The 22,792-nt window shown below is 37.4% G+C and overlaps 1 protein-coding gene across 2 annotated transcripts in view; it reads left to right on the top strand.

Moving 5' to 3' along the window:
• Positions 1-22,792, top strand: part of CHM (CHM Rab escort protein) — a 155,358-nt gene that overhangs the window by 113,352 nt on the left and 19,214 nt on the right. The window contains exons 10-12 of one of the 2 annotated variants that reach the window (XM_014827907.3): positions 6,802-6,906; positions 7,313-7,376; positions 12,323-12,419. In XM_014827907.3, coding sequence (XP_014683393.1) covers positions 6,802-6,906; positions 7,313-7,376; positions 12,323-12,419 — 266 coding nt within the window. The remainder of the gene's footprint in view (positions 1-6,801; positions 6,907-7,312; positions 7,377-12,322; positions 12,420-22,792) is intronic. The other variant, XM_070502261.1, reaches the window with a different exon arrangement.

Raw genomic sequence — 22,792 nt, 5'->3', positions numbered from 1 at the left:
TTTGTAAATATCTAAAGCTGGCATTGATTGAAGTTGACTCAGGCCAATGTATCTTTCCCAAACACTACTTTGTCATTCAAAATCAAATAATTGAGAGAGCTACCAGTAATAGTAGATATTTTGTCAGGACTTAAATGTAAAGTGAGGGATAATTTTTTGAGGGAAAAACCTTGAGTTTTTATTTGGGCATATCCAACATACATTTCTTTTTAAGGAATACAAGTTGAGTCAAACAACTCTTTATTCTAAGTGTAATTAGAATATTAATCAAAGAATTTGCATTTGTTTCCTTATGGTCTTAGATCACCTTTCTTTCCCTATTTTTCTGTGTGGAACACTTGACATCTCCTTTCCCCATTTGGTGTAGTTACAAGCTACTCCAGCTTCAGGTCTAACATTATTTCCTAATCCCACAGACTAGATCAGAACCCTCTGCCAGCCTCCCAAGTCAGGTCCCCTTGTGTGATTGTTTGTCAGTTCCCAGTAAGAAAAGGCAGGATCTCACTACTGTATCTCCAGAACTAAGGTACGTTCCTGTCACCCTCTATACTCAATAGCTATGTATTGAATGAATGAATGAAGATGAAAACCTGATGATAGCTTTTTGTGCGTTTCTTTTCACCTTCCATTGAGGAAAGGTGATAGAAGCATAAAGATCATAGCACTGAATTTGATGTGGTGATTATACATCAAAGTATTACGTGAACTTTGAGAGAAGAAATATGAAATACATAACCAAATGCATACTTATTTTCAGCTAGGTCTTATTTTTCATTTTTGTTTAATTTGCTTTTTCTGAGGTCCACATTGACTATGCTCTCTTTCTATATTATCCATTGGCTCTGCTTTCTTAATTTTCAGAGGACATAGGTATCAGTAGTTCTTTTCTGTACCCTCACTAAATTCTAATACTGAACCCCTCTGTTGAATGCTTCTGGAAATGCTGAATGCTCTTGTTGAACAGCTTTCTTTGCAGCTGTGCTGACCATGTAAAACTCCTATAAATTAGATTTCGCCGTTTAGTAGTACAGCATTTGATGTTAAGTTAGGGTATGAATGACCTTGGACCAGATATATCTGTAACCAATAGTCTGAATCTAATTACTTCAGCTAGTGTGCCTTGTGTACTTCAGCTGTCTCACTTGCTAGATTTCCTACTATGACTATTTCTGAGTGAGAGGTTTTTCTGATATTGTGAATAACTATACCTTTTCTAGATACTTGGACATTAGTAATGAATAGTATGTTAGACCAAGCATGAGGTGACCGATTCTTAATACCATTCGTCATTGTAGGAAAATCACTGAATTTCTGATTTTAGCATGTCTTGTTGGCAAAATGGTAGTGATAATATTCTAGATATTTAACCTTCACCAACCCCCACGCTAGTTGCTATGGGGATAAAGAGATGAATAAAACATGGACCTTGCCCTTGTGTACAAAGAGACAGTAAAGAGTGCAGCCTTTAAAGTCAGATAGACCTGGATCTGTATCCTGGCTTCCCCACTTACTAGCTGAGTGAACTTTAACCAGTTGTTTTTAACCTCTCTGTGCTCCAGTTTCTTTATCTATAAAGTGGGACATGACAGTACCTACCTTATTGGGGTATTATGAGTATTAAATGAACAGATAAAGCACATAGAACCATTTATTACACATAGCAAGAGCTCAGTACATGTTAGCTAGTAGCAATTATTAATGTTAACTAGATACTTTGGAATCCCATGGAGGCGATATGTTGTAAAGGTCTTCTATGCTATGCTAAAGAATTTGGACTATAATCAGTGGTAGTTTTAAGTAGGTAAATAAGATTAGATTTGCTGCTTTTAAGTTAGTAATTCTGGCAGTGGTTTGGAAGAAGCACTGTGATGGAAAGAGATTCTTTGCCTTCTAAATCAGAGATTCTGTGTTTTTGTTTCTGTCTCTACACTGTTCACGTGCACAGAAAACTTCCATCATCCATCCATCCACTCAGCCTTCCATGCAACAAGTATTGGTTGTTTTCTGTGTGCCAGGCACTGGGGATACAGCAGAGAACAAGACAATCATGGTCTTTGTTCTCATGGAGCTTAGAGTCTACTGGGGGACGTTAGAGAACAAATAAATTAATGAGATAATTACACACTGAGATCTGTTCAATATGCGGATCTGCCTCTGTCCCTCCCTGTGTAAAAAGCTTCAGTGGCTTTATATCACTTGAGAATCAAGTCTAAGACCCTTTTACGTGACACATGAGACTCTGGGATCTAACCTCTGGCTGCCTCTCTAAACTCATCTCTCTTCCCTCCCTGCTTCCATTTTATTGTCAGTTAATACTGAACTGCTTATGATTTCCTGTAATCTCTTGTTTGCCTCTGTTTCCCTGCAAATGCTGCCTTTTTACCTGAAGTTTTCTGCTTATTTGCTTTATTCGCTGGTTTTCAGCCTTTAAAAGCAGCTAATGCATCACTTCCTCCGAAGAACATTGCTGATACTCCACCCCTCCCCCTAAGCTGAGTTAGATCCCTCCCCTTAGTACTCGCATGATGCTCTGTCCTCATCTCTTACCACCTACCAACTTGCTACCAGTCCATTGTCTTATTAGTCTTAACAAGAGTCTAAGGCAGTGTGATTGGAGATGGAGAGAAGAGGCTTGTTTCAAGAAATCTTTATAAGGTGGAGTCAAAATTGAGTAGCAGGTTAGATGTGGGAAGAGAGGTTCTGAACTAGGGAAATTCTGTAACTAACTGGTCATGTCATGACCTAAGACAGGGATTCGAAGGAGGGAAGCAGGTGAGGAGGCATGATGAAGTCAGTTTGGGGAATGCTAGGTTTAAAAGGGATTGGAGTCTATCCAGAAAAAAATAGATAATAGGCAGTGAAAAATACAGATACAGAGTTTGAGATTGGTCAGAGCAGAGAACTATAGATGTGGAGTTAATCTGTTAATGGTGTTTGAAACTATTGCAGTGGATTTTTAACCCCCCAAAAATTAGTGATAAGCATTTTAGAATGGTTTTATCAAAGAAGTGTCATTTGAATTAATGTGTGCGAGAAAGCATAGAAGGGCATAATGAGTAGGGAGAATTATTTTGTTTCTTGCAATGATTGGGAATCTTATAATTTCCTTAGTTATTATATTTTCCTTTTAATTTTTTCATGTGTGATTTCTGCATTCCTCATCATACAATTAGTTGGGATATTAATTCTGAAGATCATAGACACTGGATACCTGTTTTAATGTTAATTTTTCTCTTCTGGGCCAAATTCCAGATAAAGAGTTTTCATCTTGCGGAGTGTTTTCTTCCTTATCGTCACTTTGCTATTTATGCCCTCATGTCACTGAACCAAGAACTGAATAACTGTTGTGATTTGTTGGTTTAGAAAGCTCAGCTCTAGAAATGTTCTGTCTGGCTTCAGTGATTCTTATGATCAGCTTGGTCATTGTGTCCCTGTAACTAGAAACTCCTATCATGTTTCTCCTCAATTTACTATTTATGAGTCTCAGCAAGGCCCTCAACTAAATCCAAAATGCTGTTAATCTTTAATGGCTGCCTCAGGTTCACGTGGGAGGAGTGGGCAGGAGGGGATTTTAGTGTCTCTGGCAGCACTGTTTCATTTTGCTGTTTTCCATTACTTGAATGTCATCTAATTTTTTATATTAATCTTTATAATACAAAGTTTAAGTCTAGGTCCCAAATCAATATTCCTTTCTTTGTTGTTCTCCCAATTAGGCCTAATATATGACAGTAAGTCAAGCATTGGAGGGGAAAACAAATCCTATCACTTACTTAAACTTATCTTGGTTTGAATAGCTTTGCTCAGACCTAGAGCTCTAGTAGAGTGAGAGTGTCGGGTGAGTTGTGTTATTGTCTACCAGACTGACTGGGCGTATGTGACCATCACTTCAGTTTCTGTAGAAATTGGATTTTTTCCTGTGGCGATAGCTCTTGACTTTTCTTTACCTAGCGCCGTGTAAAGATACATCACTAGCAGTGGCATGCTCACCAGTGATTCTTCCCTGGGATTTGGGAGCTTATCAGAATCTCCAGGGGTACTGATAATTTTAAAAAGTCCCCCAGGCGTGATTCTGATTTGCTTCCTTCTCCTCCTCCTCCTCCTCTTCTTCTTCTTCCTCTGAGAATTACTGTTTGATCCAGAAGCTTCAGCATAAATAGGCCCATTTATTGGTACACTGTCCTTCCAGAGTTCAGCTCCCTAATCCTCACGCCCCCGCACTTCCCTTTGGTGTGGTCCCCAGTAGTTCTTTCTAATACCGTAATTCTGAAACCAATGTCTACCTCTCACCGCAGGTGTAGCTACCACCGAAGCAGCCCTCTTAGTCTTTGGAAGCCTACAAAGCAAGGCGGCCCCCACAAGCTTGAGGGCCAGGTTTAACTGTGTGGTTTATTTAAACGGAAGCCCTTTGCAAAGACTTAGACTACAGTGCAGAATTTATACTAACACCACTCCCCCGCCCAATTTTATTCCAACATTTTATAATGAAACGTTTCAAATCTACATCAAAGTTGAAAGAATTTCATGGTGAACACCTGTAAATTCACCACCTAGATTCTACAATTAACATTTTAATACATTTGCTTAATCATAGATCTACCCAAAAATTCATCCCTCTACCCATATATTCATCTTTTTAGCATTTTATAGTAAATTCCAGATAGCAGTACAATTCCCCCTAAATATCTTGGCATACATTTTATTAACTAGAGTTTAATATTTGTTTATAGCCTTTTTTAATGTTAAATTTACATACAGTAAAGTGCCCAAATCTTAAGTGCTCATTAGCTGAGTTTTGACAGATGATAAATCTGAATAACCCAAATCCCTATCAAGATATAGAAGATTTTAACAACCTCTCTTTTTCTGCCCAGATTATTCCCTATTGACTTTCTATAATCTCTGAGTTAAAGGTAAGAAAAAGGCTTGTCAGTGTTTCCAGGACAAATAGGGATCAATGTTTGGTGACAAATCAACAGATTTCTCTTCTCCATTGCCTAAAGTACCTTGTGTTTTGAATTGTATATTAATGTTTTAAAACAGGAGACTGAATGAATACATTATCTTTTCAGTTTTTAAATAATTATTTTAGAAAATACTGTATCTAGGTATAAATACCTTATATTTAGTTAAGTATTTTATAAGGCAAGAGATCTAGTTTAATGAAATGTGAGGAGATATCCATAGAAACATAAGTGGTGAAGAGAAAAGAAGTAGAGATGAGATGGGAAAAAAATAATATAAATAGTAAGGTAATATAATGTGTGTATTAATATGTGGTTAATTGATTAAAATATATATTGTGTATATCTAACATCACGAGATGTAGTCTATCGTGACAACAGTGGCATGCCATTTATTCAAGAATATCAGCATGTCATAACCTTAGGAAATGCACATTAATTTCCTCTCACAATTGTTCTTGGGTGTTCATCGCCTTATTTTTAATGCCTTTATGCCTGGTAAATATTTCGTATTTGGCTTGTTTTTAGAGTGATGTAGCATATTTTAATTTGTACCAGTATATTTAAAATATGGTATAAGTTTGAAATTATTTGCTTTTATTTTATGAGGAGCAATATATAAGTGTATTTCTGATGAAATAATTCTGGTCCCAAAAGGAGAAGCTGTAAGAAAAGTAAATTGTGATATTTCCATAATAAAAAGATAAAGCAAACATGCAGGCATTTGCATACAGTTCCTGAAATATTGCATGCTGGCTTTGTCAGTGCTGGTAAGTCCATTTCAAGGATGTTGCCCTTAGTCCATTAGTTTGGATAATGAGCCCTATAAAGTACATTTATAACTTGTGGCACTGCAAGGAGATGGATTCTAATTTTCATCCTTTTATCTAGACACATTGAAAGAAGGTCAATGGAGGGTTCTATATGATTCATTGTCCCAACACATATCGGATGACAGAGACCTGATAATGTCCATGCATAAGTGTTTTCCTTATTTGGAAACAGCACTTGAAAGAAATCTTTCTATGATCATCCTTTGAAGTAAAGTGGAAACATATTAAAAGAAGCTCTATCCTTTTTGTTGTTGTTGTTTAAAACATTATCACACGTGTGACCAGATAGCTATTCTTGAACAAAAGAGAAAGCAACACTGAACAGAAAAATAAAAAGCCTTTGGTGGCTTTTACAGGCTGTGAATGATACAACAAGATATTTAATCAACTTTTCTCTCCCCCTTTTCTTAGATCTGTTAAGAAAAAGAAAGAGCCTGTTTTCTAAACAAAGGAAGAGCTTCTATGTTCCTTAACATTTTAGAAAAGCTTATACTATAATACTTATCCTAACTTTACTGTTATTACTGACATTCAAAATAAATATGTAAGTTCTATTCCAAGCTTATTTTATAGTTTAAAAGACTTCAGAATAGCAAGAGGAATATATATTCTGTAATTTGGTGTCAATTTTGTGTGTGCATGTGTGTGAGGAAGATTGGCTCTGAGCTAACATCTATTGCCAATTTTCCTCTTTTTGCTTGAGGAAGATTGTCGCTGAGCTAACATCTGTGCCAATCTTCCTTTATTTTATGTGGGATGCTGCCACAGAGTGGCTTGATGAGTGGTGCTAGGTCCACACCCAGGATCCAAACCTGCGAACCCCGGGCTGCTGAAGCGAAGCACGCAAACTCAACCACTACACCACTAGGCCGGCCCCTGTGTCAACTTTTTTAATTTTGTCTCCCAAGAAATTGGTTTTAGATTCAAAATTGGTAGCTGATTATGTTCATTTTCTTTATTATCTAATCATTAATGAGAACTTTCTGCTATGCTTATCTTCTTCATAGATGTAAAGCAATCATAGATCAGTTTGGTCAGAGAATAATCTCTAAGCATTTCCTTGTGGAGGACAGTTACTTTTCTGAGAACACATGCTCGCATGTGCAATACAGGTAAGGCACCCCTCTACACACTGTCTAAGGGAAGGTGAAACTTAAGAAAATTGATCTGCGTGATTACATTGACACTTCTGTTAAGACTTTGTTCTTCAAGTAAGATGTAACTGTATACCAAACCGAGGATATATTCAATATGTTACCACTGTTCTCTTATAGGGTCTGGTTTTGGGGGAGCCTAGCCTAATTTCGACTCCTTTGCATCAGCTGGGGTTTGTCTGCAGGTCACACATCCTTCTTTCATGAGCCAAGGAAAGATTAAAGCAGAACTTGACTTGATTTGGGGAGGTGACACTTTTATCGTGACTTAAATCTTTGAAACATGCCTTCTGGTGGTTATATAGCTGTAAATGAAACTTATTCATGGAATCTGAATCACTGATTAACTTTTCGTGCATTACAGGCAGATCTCCAGAGCAGTCCTGATTACAGATAGATCTGTACTAAAAACAGATTCAGACCAACAGGTAATTTTAGTCCTGTACTTAAACACGTTGCTAACTTAATCTACATGGTTAGAAGTATAAGATAATATCAGTGAAATAAAATGTATTAAGCCATATGTGCTAATACATTTGTTACATTTAAAATATATATATATATAATAGCAATTATGTAATAATCTTGATTTCTTTAATATTTCCTTCCAGCAGAACAAATAATTGTGTTTTATGTAGCAGATTTATTGTAGGAAAATTGGACTAAATCCTAGTTGTCAACAACTATTTCTATGAAATTGAAAATATATTGTTATGGGAGGAAGAAGAGAGTCCCAAGAGAATACCTTTAAAAATCTTGGCGGAAAAGGCTTTATGCTAACCAACCCCACAGCAGTGGGGGTAAACCACCATTATGCCCGGTGTGAATGAATATCAGCGCACATTTCCAGTTCTGATATTTGCTCATCACCATTGTTCATTTCAGCATCCTCTTCTTCCTCCTCACTCCCAATTCTATAGGAATGTGTTTATGCCTGTGGACTTTCCTGAGTCTGAACACTTAAATTCCAGAAGTATGCCCCCTTCTTCTGACCATGTTTTACAGTGACTGATAAAATCAGCTTACTCAGTAAGTGTGCCTGTTAGACCTATTCTATATACTACCGCTAAAAATAGGTTCCTAAAATTCCTTAAGTTGGGAGCTTTCTATTGCATGAAACAAATATGTTCATTATGCATGTGAGCATAAATACTTTCATTTAATCATTCAGCAAACATTGAGTGCCTTTTATATGCCAGGTAGTGTGCTAGGTTCTGAGGAAACAGTGCTAACCATGATAGCATCTCTGCTCTCATAGCTCGCAGACTGAAGGATACAGATACAGACAGATAAATAGCAACTACAGTTCAGTGTGACAAGTGTGAGCAAGGAATGATACAGCAGTTATTGTAGCACTCATCACACTGTGCTGTAATTGCCAGCCCACTTGAGCTTTGTGAGTGGGTCAAAGTGTGACAGGGAGGCAGAAAAGTGAAGAGAGCAAATAGAGACAATTCTGAAGAAGCTAAGCTGTGAAGAGTAAGAGAGAGGAAGTGGTTCTTCAAGAGGGATGTGGAAGTGAAGAGGGCTTTTCTTTAAAAGATTGGTGTATACTTCAGCTGATGGGGATGGGAGCTAGTAGAGAGGGAGAGGGTGAAGATACCCAGGAGAAAAGAGGGTAATTGATGCAGTGAGGTCCAGGTAAAGGCCAGGGAGGATGGGATTCAGAGAACAGGTAAGAGCATTGCCCTTAGATGGGATGTGAGACACTTTGAAATGAGAAGGTGGATGCAGGACCATTTGGTGGTTTGGGAGTTCCCGTCTGATGGGTTCCATTTAGTCTTTAAATTACAGGGTGAGGTCATCACCTGAGAATGAGGGTGTGAGAGTGGAGAATGGGTCAAAGCTCAAGGAAAGGTGTAAACTAATCACTGTGGGGAGTTGGAGAATGACCTATCTTGTGGTCAGATGACTGGGCAGTGTCGATGGCCCAGTTGAGTCTGGAAGTCATGGGTTTACAGTGGCGTTAATCTGCCCCTATTCTTCCAGCTCTTTCCTTCTCTTACCCCTACCCAGCCTGCTCACTGACCTGTTAAGAGACCTACAATTCCTTGTCCCCTCTGTTTCCTCCCAGATTGCGAGCTCCCTTGAGCCCTCTTCCTTTTCCATGTCTTAGACCCCTTGGTGGATCTTCTGAACTGCCCCCCACCAACACTTTCAATTCTCATGTAGCCGTGTTCTTCCACTGTACCCACAGAAGAAAATCCCATCCTTGAATGAGCCTGTAATCTACATCTGCATCACTGAGGGCTGCTTGAGAAAACCACTCAACCACACAGACTGGCACTGCCTCAAACTCAAGGGTGCTAACCTCATTCAGCTGGATCCTCAGCACTCACCACCAATTAGCTCTTCCACTGGCCTCAGAAAGCTCCCTCTCCTTTTTCCTCCAGTGTCCAGTCCAAGTCTTCACTGTTTTGCCCACCTTTCTCTCCTTTATGCTTCTTTTATTCCCCCTGCTTCACTGAAAAAAGTGAGGCCACCTGCTAAGCACAATGGCCCTTGACCTCGTGCCTCACCACACACAACTTATGTACACCAGCATAGAGACTAATGAGAGGGGTCCCCTTGTTTTCCAAGGCAAACCCCTTTCACGGATGCCCTTCACACACACACACACACACACACACACAGAACTACCCCGTATCCTGTTCTCTCTCCTGCATCTTCGGCCTCTCCTCACTACTGACAACTTCCCCTCCACCTATATACATGTACTAGCATTTTCTCTTCCAAAAATAAAAAAAAAACACAAAAAATGCTCCCTTGACTCTGCCCCCTTCTCTAGCTAGTATCCGATCTCTCCCTTGCTCTTATCAACATTTTCAAGACAGTATCTCTGCTTACTGCCTCTAGCTCCTTACCTCTCAACTCGTTTCTAAACCAACCTGGCTTCTACCTTCACATTTCTACCATAATTTCTCTTGCTAAGTTCATTACTAACTTCATAATAGTCAGGGCCACAGGACATTTTTTGATTTTTGTCTGCTAGGTCTTTTCTGCTATATGTGACAATGTTGATTACTCCTTTTCTCTTGAAATTCTCTACTTCTTTGGCTTCCATGACACTGTGCTCTCCTGGTTCTCCTCCTAACTCTCTGGCTATTCCCTCTCTTCTTCCTTTGTGGGCTCCATGCTCCTCTTAAATATCGGGGCTCCTCAGGGTTCTCACTTCAGCCTACAATACCTCTTACTCTGTGCACATTTGCCACTTGACTCCATTTACTCTTATGGTTCCAACTCTGCATAAATGTTGGTGACAGTTACTTCTATATCTCCCAGGAGTGTTGACCTACATGTCAAACTTCCTGCTGGACATCTATCCCAAGGGCTCTTCAAACTGAACATACTCAGAGCTGAAGTCACCGTCTTCCCTCTCAAAACTACCCATCCTGTGTTCCTTACCTCCCTGGATAGTGCTGGCATCCTTTCAAAACCAGCTTCTTCCTCCCATCTCTGACATCTCATGAGCCTCTGGGTCCTGTCAGTGGACTTCCTAGAAGTTGCTCCAATCTGCTTTTCCTCTCAGTCCTTATTCTCACTGTTCCAGTTTCAGAACTCATCATCTCTACCATCTTACTGGTCGCCCTGCCTCTCACGTTGTCTCCTCTTCCACACAGCCATCAGAGGGATCAATCTAAAATGTACATGTGGTTTGCCTTTCTTTTGTTTGCTATGTGGGATTTTTCCCTCTTTTTAAATTTTTAAAGCATAAATAAAATGATGAAACTTAAAGATAGAAAGAATAGGCGTAGGTCTAGGTGAATTTTATGGAAGTGGTATCAGAAGGTTGCAGGAATTCTTTTTTGATGGCTTTTATAATCTCGATGAGGTTTAAGACAGTTGCCTTCTAAGAGTTCAGGAGGTGGAAGGCACTGTGGTATAAAAGGTTACTGACTGTATCTCAATTTTAAAAAGTTATAGATGATAGTTTTAAGAAACAAAAGTACTTACATGTTGGTGCAGTCCTTAAGATACCTTTCCAGTTATGTGCATGTTTGTAGACATAATCATTTGATAATTATTGCACAACATTAGATGCATGTCACTGGCTCCTCTCTCTTTAATGCTAAAGTACAACATTTTCTTTCATGGACAGCAGCAAAGGGAGTTAAGAGGAATATAGAGAACACAGTTTTTGAGATATCTTAAGGCCAAAAATGTACATATAAGTAATATGATAGTAGGATAATCATGGTTATCAAACGAATTTCTATTTTTAGGACTCATTGTAGGCATTTCTTCTGTGTGCTATCAATGTGACATTACCAGTCAAAATCTAAGCATAGTGCTCACAGGTAAAAGTGCAAATGGGGCTGTACCTTTCAGCAAGTATTTCCTCTTTGAGAGGATTTAGTTTCCTCAGATTGAAGATTAGATTGAGAATTGATATTGAAACTTTTGGTTCTATAGAGAAATATTAACCTGATGGACATTTAAAGTCTTTTAAATATAAAGCCATATGGCATATCAGTAGTGACTAGGGCAGCATACTGCATATCAATAAATATTATTATTGTTTTTGGTGAGGAAGATTGGCCCTGAGATAATAACATCTGTTGCCAGCCTTCCTCTTTTTGCTTGAGGAAGATTTGTCGCTGAGCGAACACCTGTGCCAATCTGCCTCCATTTTTTATATGTGGGACTCTGCCACAGCATAGCTTGATGAATGATGTAGGTCCGTGCCTGGGATCCAAACCCACCAACCCCAGGCCACTGAAGCAGCGTATGCAAACTCAACCACTACACCACCGGGCCAACGCCTCAATAAACATTATTTAATAATAATTTTACGTTTCACTTTTAATTCTTAGTTATTAATGGAGTCCTTAAATTAATTCGAAACCACTCATTTTGAAAAATTTTGGTATATGTTTGACTATACTTTGGTATATGTTGCCATATACTTTGCTTGTTTCAATATCTTTGGGATTTGTAAAATTTTTAATTTTTAGTACTCTGTAACTGCTTTTTAGCCATTATGAATAACAAAAATTGATTTAATATGATCTCATTTCAAATACTGAAGTGCATATAATTCAGGAGTAATAACTCATAATTGCATTCTTTGAAAATAATTGAAGGATTTAATAAATATTAAAGATTGAAATATTTCTTGTCTATGAATTATATGAATACAGTATATATAATATATAAATGAATAATACAGAAATTGGATGTTAAGACACATGTGCATGTTATATGTTTCTAATTCTGTTCCGAGGTTAAATCCTTACAAATTAAATTTTTTCAAACATTAATGAGTACTTGAAAAAAGACGCTCAGTTTGGAAGTTAACTATGTTCTCATGAATGATAGAAGAATGAAAATAAGATCTAACAACCATGTCTGATACTTTGTTTCTACTTTTTAGATTTCCATTTTGACAGTGCCAGCAGAGGAACCAGGGACTTTTGCTGTTCGGGTCATTGAGTTATGTTCTTCAACAATGACCTGCATGAAAGGCACATGTAAGCACAATGGAATCTGGTTGTCTTTTGTGTTTGTGTAGGAAGTAAAGGGCAGGCAGCTATTATTACAGTTGTCAGGGTTGTGTTTATAGAGTTTTGCCATATTTTTTTTATTCGCAGTATTTGTTTGCACAGTGTATGTGCGTACAATAAGTCGTTTCATACCTTCCCCTCGCCTATGTGCGTTTCTGTGGCTAACTCTTCACAGGCAGCATTCTTAAGGTCTCCAGTGAGAAAATTTCCGTGACTTCCAATTCTTTCTTAATTGAAACACTTTAACAAAATTATTTTTCCTTACTACTGGTTTTCTTCTTTACTTCTTAGAATTCTTAACCCAATTACTGAATTTCTACCTTGTATAAATTCTCAATTTCTTTCTTTTTTAAAGTTAGAGACTGCTTTTCTGTCTATTCTTTCACCTCATACAGCCTGGTGAGGGGTGGGAGTCTAGGCTACCCATGTCGCCTTTAACGGCAGATGCGCACGTGGGGTCGCAGTTTTTTCTGTGGTGTTTGACTGGAATAGAGCAATTATTGCCAAAAAGTTTTCTGTCTTAACTAGGTTGCCCCTTTCCTGGTCCTTTGACTAGAAGGAGAGAAGCTTTTGTTGGGAGTTTTTTAGTCTGAGTCCATTGATATTTCTGGTTTGCAAATTTCTCTGGTAACCAGTCTGGGAGATATGAGGGAAAAGAAAACCCAGGGAACTCTGCCATTTTGTTCTTTTGGTCCCAAGGTCCATAGCGGGTCTGCTTTCTTCTCTCCACCTCTCAGAGTCTTATTATGTTTGTTTTATATATTATGTTCAAGATTTTTAGCCGTACTTAGCAGGAGGAATAGAGAAAATTACCTTTATTCCATCTTTCTCGAGGTGGAAGTCCCAACATGTCTAGAGTTTTAGGGCTTTTGATGTATAATGTCAAATTGCCGCCTTCCCAAAGTTGTATCAACTTATATATCCAGTGGTATTTTATAAGCAAGCGTATCTACTTCTCCAAACCCTCGAGAGCACTGGATATTATCTTATCAAAACTCCTTTGCCAATTTTAAAGGTGAAAAATGGTATTTTGTTTCAATTTGTATTTAATAACTCATGAAGTTGAACATCCTTTCATAATGCTTATTGGATATTTATACTTCTTTTGTGAATGCCTTATTCATTTCCTTTATCTATTGCTTATTCTTTTCTTATCAACTTATAAAGCAATATAAACATTAAGGGGATCAACCCTTGATCTTACGTGTCACAAGTATGTTTCTCAGTTCGTTAAACATTTCTTTTAAAGCATAGGGTAAGTTTAGGGCCTTATTCTAGTTCTCGGGAGTAGGACAGAAAGTGAGAAAAGAAAGAATTCATGATCTCAGACACTTTAAATGTACTGGGAAAGAGAAAAACAACAACATAAATGAACTAAAACCAAAATCACAGCCACAGAGCAAGGTAGCATAAACTAAGGATACAAGCAACGAGTGCTGAATGGAGGAGAAGTCATTGTCTAAAATGATCTGGGGGGCTAGCCCAGTGGTGCAGCAGTTAAGTTTGCGCGTTCCGCTTTGGCGGCCGCGGTTCGCCGGTTCGGATCCCAGGTGGGGACGTGGCACCGCTTGGCAAGCCATGCTGTGGCGGGCGTCCCACATATAAAGTAGAGGAAGTTGGGCACAAATGTTAGCTCAGGTCTAGTCTTCCTCAGCAAAAAGAGGAGGATTGGCAGCAGATGTTAGCTCAGGGCTAATCTTCCTCAAAAAATAAAAATAAAAAAAAATAAAATGATCTAGGAATGCTTCAAGAAAAATATGGGATGTGATCTTGGCCTTAAAAATGGTATATAAGAAACTTTGCAGTTTCATATTAATTATAATGCTAATAGAAGGTTTGCTTGTATAAGTTTTATATGTTATGAGTAAAATTTCTTAACTAATTTTGTCTTCTGAGGGATGAATATATTTGTGTGTGTTTATGTATACATATGCACACATGCATATATGCACTTATAGGTACATCAGTGTATTTATAGGAAACAAATTCCAAAGAGCATATGCCAAAATGGTCACAGCAGTGGTTATCACTAAGTGATGGGAATGCAGGTAACTGTATAACCCTGTGAAGTGGGTACTGTTAGCTCCATATTATCGATTAGGAAAGTAAGGTTTAGGGAGTTTAATTCGATTGCCTAAGATCACACACTTCAGTAAGTGGCAGAGCAGAGATTCAAACATGATTTCTTCTGAATCAGGGCCCATACAGCCTACCTCTATGCTGATGCGGAAAATTAAACAAAATAATAACACTGTCCTCATACACTGTTATTTCTGTGGTCATAAATCATAAATATTGTGCCAACTCTAAAACTATGGACTCTTTCCTATCATACAATAAAGAAAATGATGTCCTAACATTCTGTAATGATAGTCATTCAACAAATATTTATTGAGCTCCGACTAAATGTTACATGCCCATGGATATCAATGAATTAGGGCTGTTGTAAAGATTTAATGTTTATAACGCATTTAACACAACAGAGTGCCTGACAAAGAGTAAACATGTAATAAATGGCAGCTGCTATGAATAATTAGAAGAAGAATACCATTACCAATATACTGGGCTATGGATACTACATGTAGCAAAATATTATTATTATTATTATTATTTTTTTTTGAGGAAGATTAGCCCTGAGCTAACATCTGCTGCCAATCCTCCTCTTTTTGCTGAGGAAGACTGGCCCTGAGCTAACATCTGTGCCCATCTTCCTCTACTTTATATGTGGGACACCTACCACAGCATGGTGTGCCAAGCAGTGCCATGTCCGCATCTGGGATCTGAACCGGTGAACCCCGGGCCGCTGAAGCAGAACCTGCGCACTTAACCGCTACGCCACTGGGCTGGCCCCCAAAATATTATTCTTTTTAGAATTACCATGTTTTGTCTTACCTTTGTGTCTTTGCACTGTTCCCTTGACCTAAAGTGGCCTTGCCAACCAGTTAAATACCTTTTCATCCTTTGAATCCTAGTTCAAATATTACCACCTTTCACAAGTTTTTCCCCTGACTCATTCATTCACTTAGGCTTGTACCCCTCTGTTTAGGTAGAACCTTGAACTTCCCTCTAGGTTAACATTTATTCCATTTTAATAATAATGATAACTAACATTTATTAAGTACTTAGTATCTGCAGGCACTGCTCTAAGTACTTTACATGGATTAACTTAATTTATCCCTCACAACAATTCTATGAGATAGGTCCCATTGTCTTCTCAATTATTCAGATGAGGAAACTGAGGCACAGAAAAGGTAAATTATTTACCCAGGGTCACTGAGCTAGTATGAGGGAGAAGCAGAATTTGAATCCAGGCAGTCTGCCTCTAGAGCCTACGTTTTTAACCATCATGCCGCACTGCTTCTCAGAGCAATTATAGCATAATTCGCTTTACATCTCTCTTCCAATAAGAGGAGCCGAACCATGGCTTACCATTTCTATCCCTAAAACTTAAGTATGTACATGATGCTTAGCACTGCTGAGTAAATGAAAGGAAAAAAACTACATGCCAAGTCTTATTTCTAAAGTGACATTTTCTGACTTTAAAGTTAAAAGACTAAAGTTGCTTGGAATCTTTTTACCCACTAGCAAATGAAAAACAAGGGATTTTAAAGCACTCTATCTTAATATGTCATGAAAGTTAAATTATTTCAACAAGTTACTTATTTTTTGACTCGTCTACCTAATGTTGTGGGAATCAATTTCCAGCTTGACTTTTTAGGATATTTAAGAAGAATACTGGAATAGTGGAAAGAATATTGGCCCAACAGTCTACCGAATTGCTTCCAATTGTTACTTGACATTGGACAAGTTTCTTAATTTCTTGCATCTTGGTTTCTTCATTGCAAATTGTGGGGTGGGGGGTTAGTCTAAATAATTTAGAAAAATCCCATACAAATTGAACACCCTCAATGGTCAAGATTTTGCATGTGTCTGGAAAAAGCCACGTGTCCTGTGTAAGTTTGATGGTGTATATGACATTATTTTAAGCAAAATGGCTAAGATCCTTTTTCTTCAAAGCCCTCTCCAACTCTGGCTTTCTCACTTTTTTTCATGATAAAATTATCTCACTGATTTTTGCTATAGCTTAGTCAATTTGTAAATACAAAACCAGCGGTATAAACAAGTGGACTGGCTTTGATTTTTTTTTTTTTTTTAGTCTCAATAGTAAGGTTTACACCAGGAAGGTTGACTGAAAGAGATAAGTTTGAATTTATTGTTTATACTTTGCCTTGTTCCAGAAAAAAAGAGTTCATGTTCATTGTTAAATCCTGTATGCTTTCTTCCTGTAATAACATGTGCTATTTAAAGTCTTAGTTAATAGTTATAATACAGTTAATGCTTGATGTACTATATGCAAGATTTAAGAAATACACTGAGACAGAAGCTGAAATTTTTATCATCCACTTGCTTTTATTACTTAATTGAAGTTTGGCTTCTTCTCCTCCTCCTCCTCCGTTTCTTATGCTTTGGGCCTGCTCACAGACTTTCAAGAATAATTTGTAACTTGGAATTTAAAAGTCTTTAATGGCGTATTTTCCTGCTGCTGCCCTAATTGAGAGCCATTGATGTCACAACTAGTCGCAAGTTGTTCTGCTCGTGGTAATTAGCTTGTCTGTCTCCCGAAACAGAACTAGTGATGATATCATAGAAGGCTTTAAACCACCTTTTCCCTTTTATTTTTTTTCTATTTCAAGTCAGAAAAAAGGACAAAGAAGAATATGCCATGTCTTTATCTATCCAAAACTCTTCCCAACTCATTTATTTTCCTCTTTTGCAGCTACCTTGTTATAGGCAAATTACTTAGTTTACAATGTTGCACGATTATTCTCTTCCCTAACTACTTTTACTTCTAAATCTCTAAGGGTTTTGTCTTTTTGCTGAACCTTTTGAATAAATCATATCCTGAACACAATAGAAGAGATTTTTAGAACTTAGATCATTGTTTCTTCACAGAAAAATTTCATTATTTCCCAGATCAAGCACCAAAAGATGAAAATGCTGAATATTCATGGTGTAAGAACCCACCTTTTGAGGGAAGAGTGTATGGAATTTGACATTACTCTCACTCAAAAAAAAAATGTATCTTCAAAAGAATTTGTCTCAATTAGGATTCTTGAGAGAAGGCTTTTTGCTATTCTCTCTGAATGTTCTTGTTTTCATATATCTAGATTAGCTATGTTGTGGATTTCTCATATTTATACTAATTATGTTGTTGAGCTATTAATGATCATCCATGTGCTCATTGTCTTGTAAAAGTCAAAAAATATAATATTGAGGAAGAACAAATTCTAAGTATTGTATAAATTTGATATTTTTATATCATTAATTAGATTTTATTGTGACTTATTTTTCTCATCAAACATTTAAGAGAAGTGGACAAATACATCTAGACTTTGGTCGCATTGTATAAATAACAGGCAGATAATCAGTATTGCCAGCAGAGTGGAACCAAATGCCTTCACTTGCCTTAAAAATTGAGGCTGTAATGATGAAATCATGAGCTAAACTCATCGTTCTTCCTGTTGGAAGAATCACTTAAACACTAATGTTGGCAACCACTGTGGCTAATGCAGTTATACCTGAGTAAATCACACGTAATCAAAATGTGTACCTGCGGGACTTTGTCACTTGTACCCATTCCTTAAAGGTAATAAAATGCAATTTATAGAAAGTCCATGATGTGAAGTTTGGTGATTTATACTTTAGTTGTTTAACAAAGAAATGCATTTTAAAGACATGTTATTCGTGAGCAAATTAGCTTGTTTGTAAGCCATACTTACTTATTACATAATTATGGCTTTTGGAGAAAAGATGGGGGCATTCTTTAGTAAAAGTTTCAGTCTTTTTTTACTTTTAAATACTGGGTTTTATTAATGTCTAATCTAGTATAGTTCATTCTTCATTAGCCATAGCAATCTATATGTAAAGATTTATTTTCCTTTTAAAGATGTTATTGATTTCAAAGGTATTTTTTTCTCACTTAAACGAATGTGAGAAGATGAAGGAATTTAAATGTGTTACAAGTACTCTGCTCTTAGCTAATGAAGGTTTTATGTTATTCTTTCTGAGCCCATACTAAGTATTCACTTGTTGACTAATTCCGATACTCAGTTCATCTTTACCTCTGTTCAGTATCCACTGCTCAAAGTCACCCATTCTTAAATCAGCACCAGCTTTACTTTCTTACCTGAATGCAGGGTAGAAGTTTGTGACCTTTTACAGTGTAATTCTGGGTTGACCAGTACTATCATACTTTATGTTCAACATTCAGTTACCGTGCTGCGTTCAGTGAAGTATAATGCGTAAGTTTCATTTTGTAGTCTTTCTTAAAGAGAATCTTATATTAATGTTTTAAGCATCATATTAAAAAGAATGTATAATTAAGTGTTTTCAACTTTTTAACAATTTTAATTTTCCTTTTTAGAAATCACATGTTTTAGACTTTTTATTCTTCCTGTGTTACGCAAATGCTGCACTATAGTCTTAAGTATGTGGTCAAGAATGTGCTTAAGACAGTAAAATACCTTGAGTTCACTTTCACTTTTTAGTCTCTTTAATTTTGTGAAATTTTCATGGATGTCATGTTGCCTTATATTTAGCTATGTTTGGCTTGATTTAGAATTTGTAAAACTGTAAGTGTGCAACTGAAGTTTACCTTCACATGGTATGGGGATGGTATGTATGAAAGGTACTTGCAAGGCAACTGAATAGTTCATTTAACAAGGAAGATGCACTTGAACGACACACTGTTGTGTGGTAGTTGAGCACATAGGCTGGGTTCAAATCCCAGCTCTTTTACATACCAGCTGATTGACCTAAGACAAGTTACTTAAGCTCTCTGTGCCTCGGCTTCCGTGTCTAGAAAATAGGGATAATGATAGTACCTACCTCAGGATTGTTATCAGGATCAAATTCATGGGAACAGTGTATGGCACTCATAAGTGCTCAATACTTTACTTTAAAATTAATCACCAGAGGGGCTGGCCCCGTGGCTGAGTGGTTAAGTTCGCGCACTCCGCTGCAGGCGGCCCAGTGTTTCGTTGGTTCGAATGCTGGGCGTGGACATGGCACTGCTCATCAAACCACGCTGAGGCAGCGTCCCACATGCCACAACTAGAAGGACCCACAACGAAGAATAGACAACTATGCACTGGGGGGGCTTTGGGGAGAAAAAGGAAAAAAAATAAAATCTTTAAAAAAAAAAAAAATTAATCACCAGAGTTAGAACTCTAGGGGCCCTAGAAGTGTGTACCAAGACGTGGATGGATACCCTTGGAGACATGTCTTGGTGAGCTGAGTTAGTGATTGTTCCCTCATTTATTTCAGAATAATTTCCTGCTCCAAAAGCAGACCTCTGACCTGAGTAACAGAAGCCTCTAGCAGAGATGCCTTCTAAGGAAACCTGAAATACCTTTTGTTCCAAATAAAAATATTTTAGGTGATTTGTTAAATGAGTTTTCATTACAATGGAATTGGGGATAGATAGGAAAGATTTGAAAGCCAGTTAGAAATACTCATTAGCATGTAAACACTAGTCAATAATGTGTCAATTCCTTAGCACCCCCTAGTGTGCTGTAGTCTCCCCAAATACGTTCTTCAGATAGCTGAATGGATCCTTTAGGATTGAAATTTTTACAGTTTTTTAATAATTATCTTTCTAGCATGTTTCACATGTTTCCGTGCTATTCTATACTGAATATATGAAACATTTTAACCTTTTTTCCTCATAACTTAGAGATATTGTGAACATTATTTATTATAGTCTATGGTAATCCAGTGATGCCCTTGAGGCCGATTGAGTGTTTAGGCCTATTTGTCCCTATGCTAAATGACCCTATACTGGCATTCTTTTATCATTTCTTACGTCTACATTTTATTTGTCTTCCTCTGGCTGTTTTCATGCAGCTGTCAGGATGTTCTTTCTGGCAGCACATTCCACTGACCTCCCTTCCCCCTTATTTGCTGCTTGTAATCCACAGAGGGCCAAAAAGCAAGATAGCCAAGCTTGTTGAATTACGTGTATAACCAAGTTCTGAGCCAGTGGTTGTGTTCGTCTGTGGGCATTGTAACATTTACCTCAGGTGCCAAAAAGCCTTTTTTTGAGGGGGGAAGGGGCAGCATATTCCCTGATTCTGGATTGTGTGTGAAAGTCCTCTGATTAAGTGAGATGTTACTGTAATTGCAATGTAAACAGAGGTCAATATCAGTTAAGTTGGTATTTTGATACAGTGATAGCAAATCATTGTTATCCATTCATGTAGGGCTTTTGTGAGCAACCCAGGGTTAGCTTAGTTATTTTATCCTTTTTAAAGTAATGTTACATTTTTTTTTTAAACTGTAAGTCAATTTAAGTTCCCCTCCCCTCAGCTAATTTGGTTCAAGTTATTAAGTATTTGAAATGTATTTATTGTTTTCTAAAGCTGAACAAGTCGTATTTTTCACCCACGTAGTCCATCTTTCAGAACATACCTTCCATCTTTATTTTCTCCTCACCTTTCTTATATCCTAAATGAATCTAATGTGGGTTTTATTTCCTTTTAAAATCCTTTGTAAAGGAGTAAAACATCATCTCTGCAGCACTTCCATTTGGCGTTCAAGTTCACACTCTTTACAGTACTTATTCATATTCTAGGCAGTTTGAAATTTTTTTGTACAAAATAATTAGGCAGTAACAGCTGTTTTATTCTGGGATGTGATGTTACCGGATATTATTTATCTGTGATATGATTATACATTTGTGACTATATATACTAATGAATAATCAAGAATTTTATGTAGGTACTAGTTTATATAATTTTTCTGCTTTTATGACCCTGGAAAGAAAATGTTATATACTATCTTTTATAAAAATGAATTTAGATAATCATTTAAAACAATTATTGGGGTCTGGCCTGGTGGTGTAGCGGTTAAGTTCACGCGCTCCACGTCAGTGGCCCAGGGTTCACCGGTTTGGATCCCAGGGAGCAGACCTATGCACCGCTTAGCAAGCCTTGCTGTGGCAGGCATCCCACATATAAAATATAGGAAGATGGGCACAGATGTTAGCCCAGGGCCAGTCTTCCTCAGCAAAAAGAAGAGGATTGGCCACAGATGTTAGCTCAGGTCTAGTCTTCCTCAAAAAAAAAAACAAAAAATCATTGACACCTTTTTACTTGTCTCTTTTGTCTTTTGAAAATGTAACTACATACATTATTTTTTATTGGCATTGTCACAAAGCATGTATTTGATTTTATAAGTAAACTTATTTTTCCTTGTGATCTTAAGTTGGCATTCAAGAGTTTTTTTCATTAAATTCTATTGAGAAAGTACAGGCTGACTCTGGAATTAGTCTGGAGTTTTTCATGGTTGGATTCAGAAACCAAATTGTGTGCCATATGTCATCAAACTCAGTTCCTTACTTGGGTACCATAAAGAAAATGTGTTTCTGACCTTTTCTATCTTATTGACACAGTCATATATTCTTACCTGGACTATATTACATAAATTACATTTGGCCTTTTTGCCTATATGGAAGACAAGTTATGAGCCACACTGATTCCTATATACATGAATTATATATTCCTAGTTAGGTTGCACAACGAAATGGACTTGTTGACTAGCTCATACATAAAGTTTCTTTAAATGCGTTTGGAACAGTTTTGCCTACTTGTATAGAGTGAATGGCTGCTATGTGTGGTAATCTTAGAAGCACGAGGAGTAGATTTCTTTCTTTTTTCAGCAGCATTCACTTAGGTTTTACATTCATGTTTGTAATGCCATCAGTTGTTGGCTTAAAATCTGTCATCATTGAAAGAATCATGGCTGATGAGTAGGGAGTTAGAGCCATATAACTTTAGAACTAGAAGAAGTCTTGTAGATGAACTAATTCCACCCCTTCCATTTAATCATGAGGACACTGAGGCCAGAGAGAGAAACCAACTCAGCCAGCTAGATACAGACAGAGAGCAGAAGTAACACCAGACCTGGATACACCATCCTCTACTGTGTCACCCTGCTACGGTACATTGGACTTAGCACTTTTGTATGTTCTCATTATTGTTGTGCAAATTTGGTGTAGAAATTTCACTTCTTGTGTGTTTCAAAAAAAAAAAAACTGCAACTTGTAAGAGGGCAGTAGCTTATTACATGAGAGACCAGTGTTCCAAACTCAGTTTTAGAGAACTGAAAGTGTGTTGTTATTTCTAGTTTTGTATTGAGTGATGTCTGGCTTCTGAATTTCAGATGCCCTTGGTTCGGTGGTGCTGGTTGTGACTGGCACTCCATTCACCAGTTTTTCAAGTATTACCCTTCCATTCTGTGAATTAAAGCTTATTTCATGCTAAGGTTTCTTTAAAGCCAAT

Source organism: Equus asinus, chromosome X, assembly GCF_041296235.1.
Source record: "Equus asinus isolate D_3611 breed Donkey chromosome X, EquAss-T2T_v2, whole genome shotgun sequence".
Lineage (NCBI taxonomy): Eukaryota > Metazoa > Chordata > Mammalia > Perissodactyla > Equidae > Equus > Equus asinus.
Note: the sequence above shows the minus strand (reverse complement) of the source record. Positions and strands in the feature narration are given on the sequence as shown.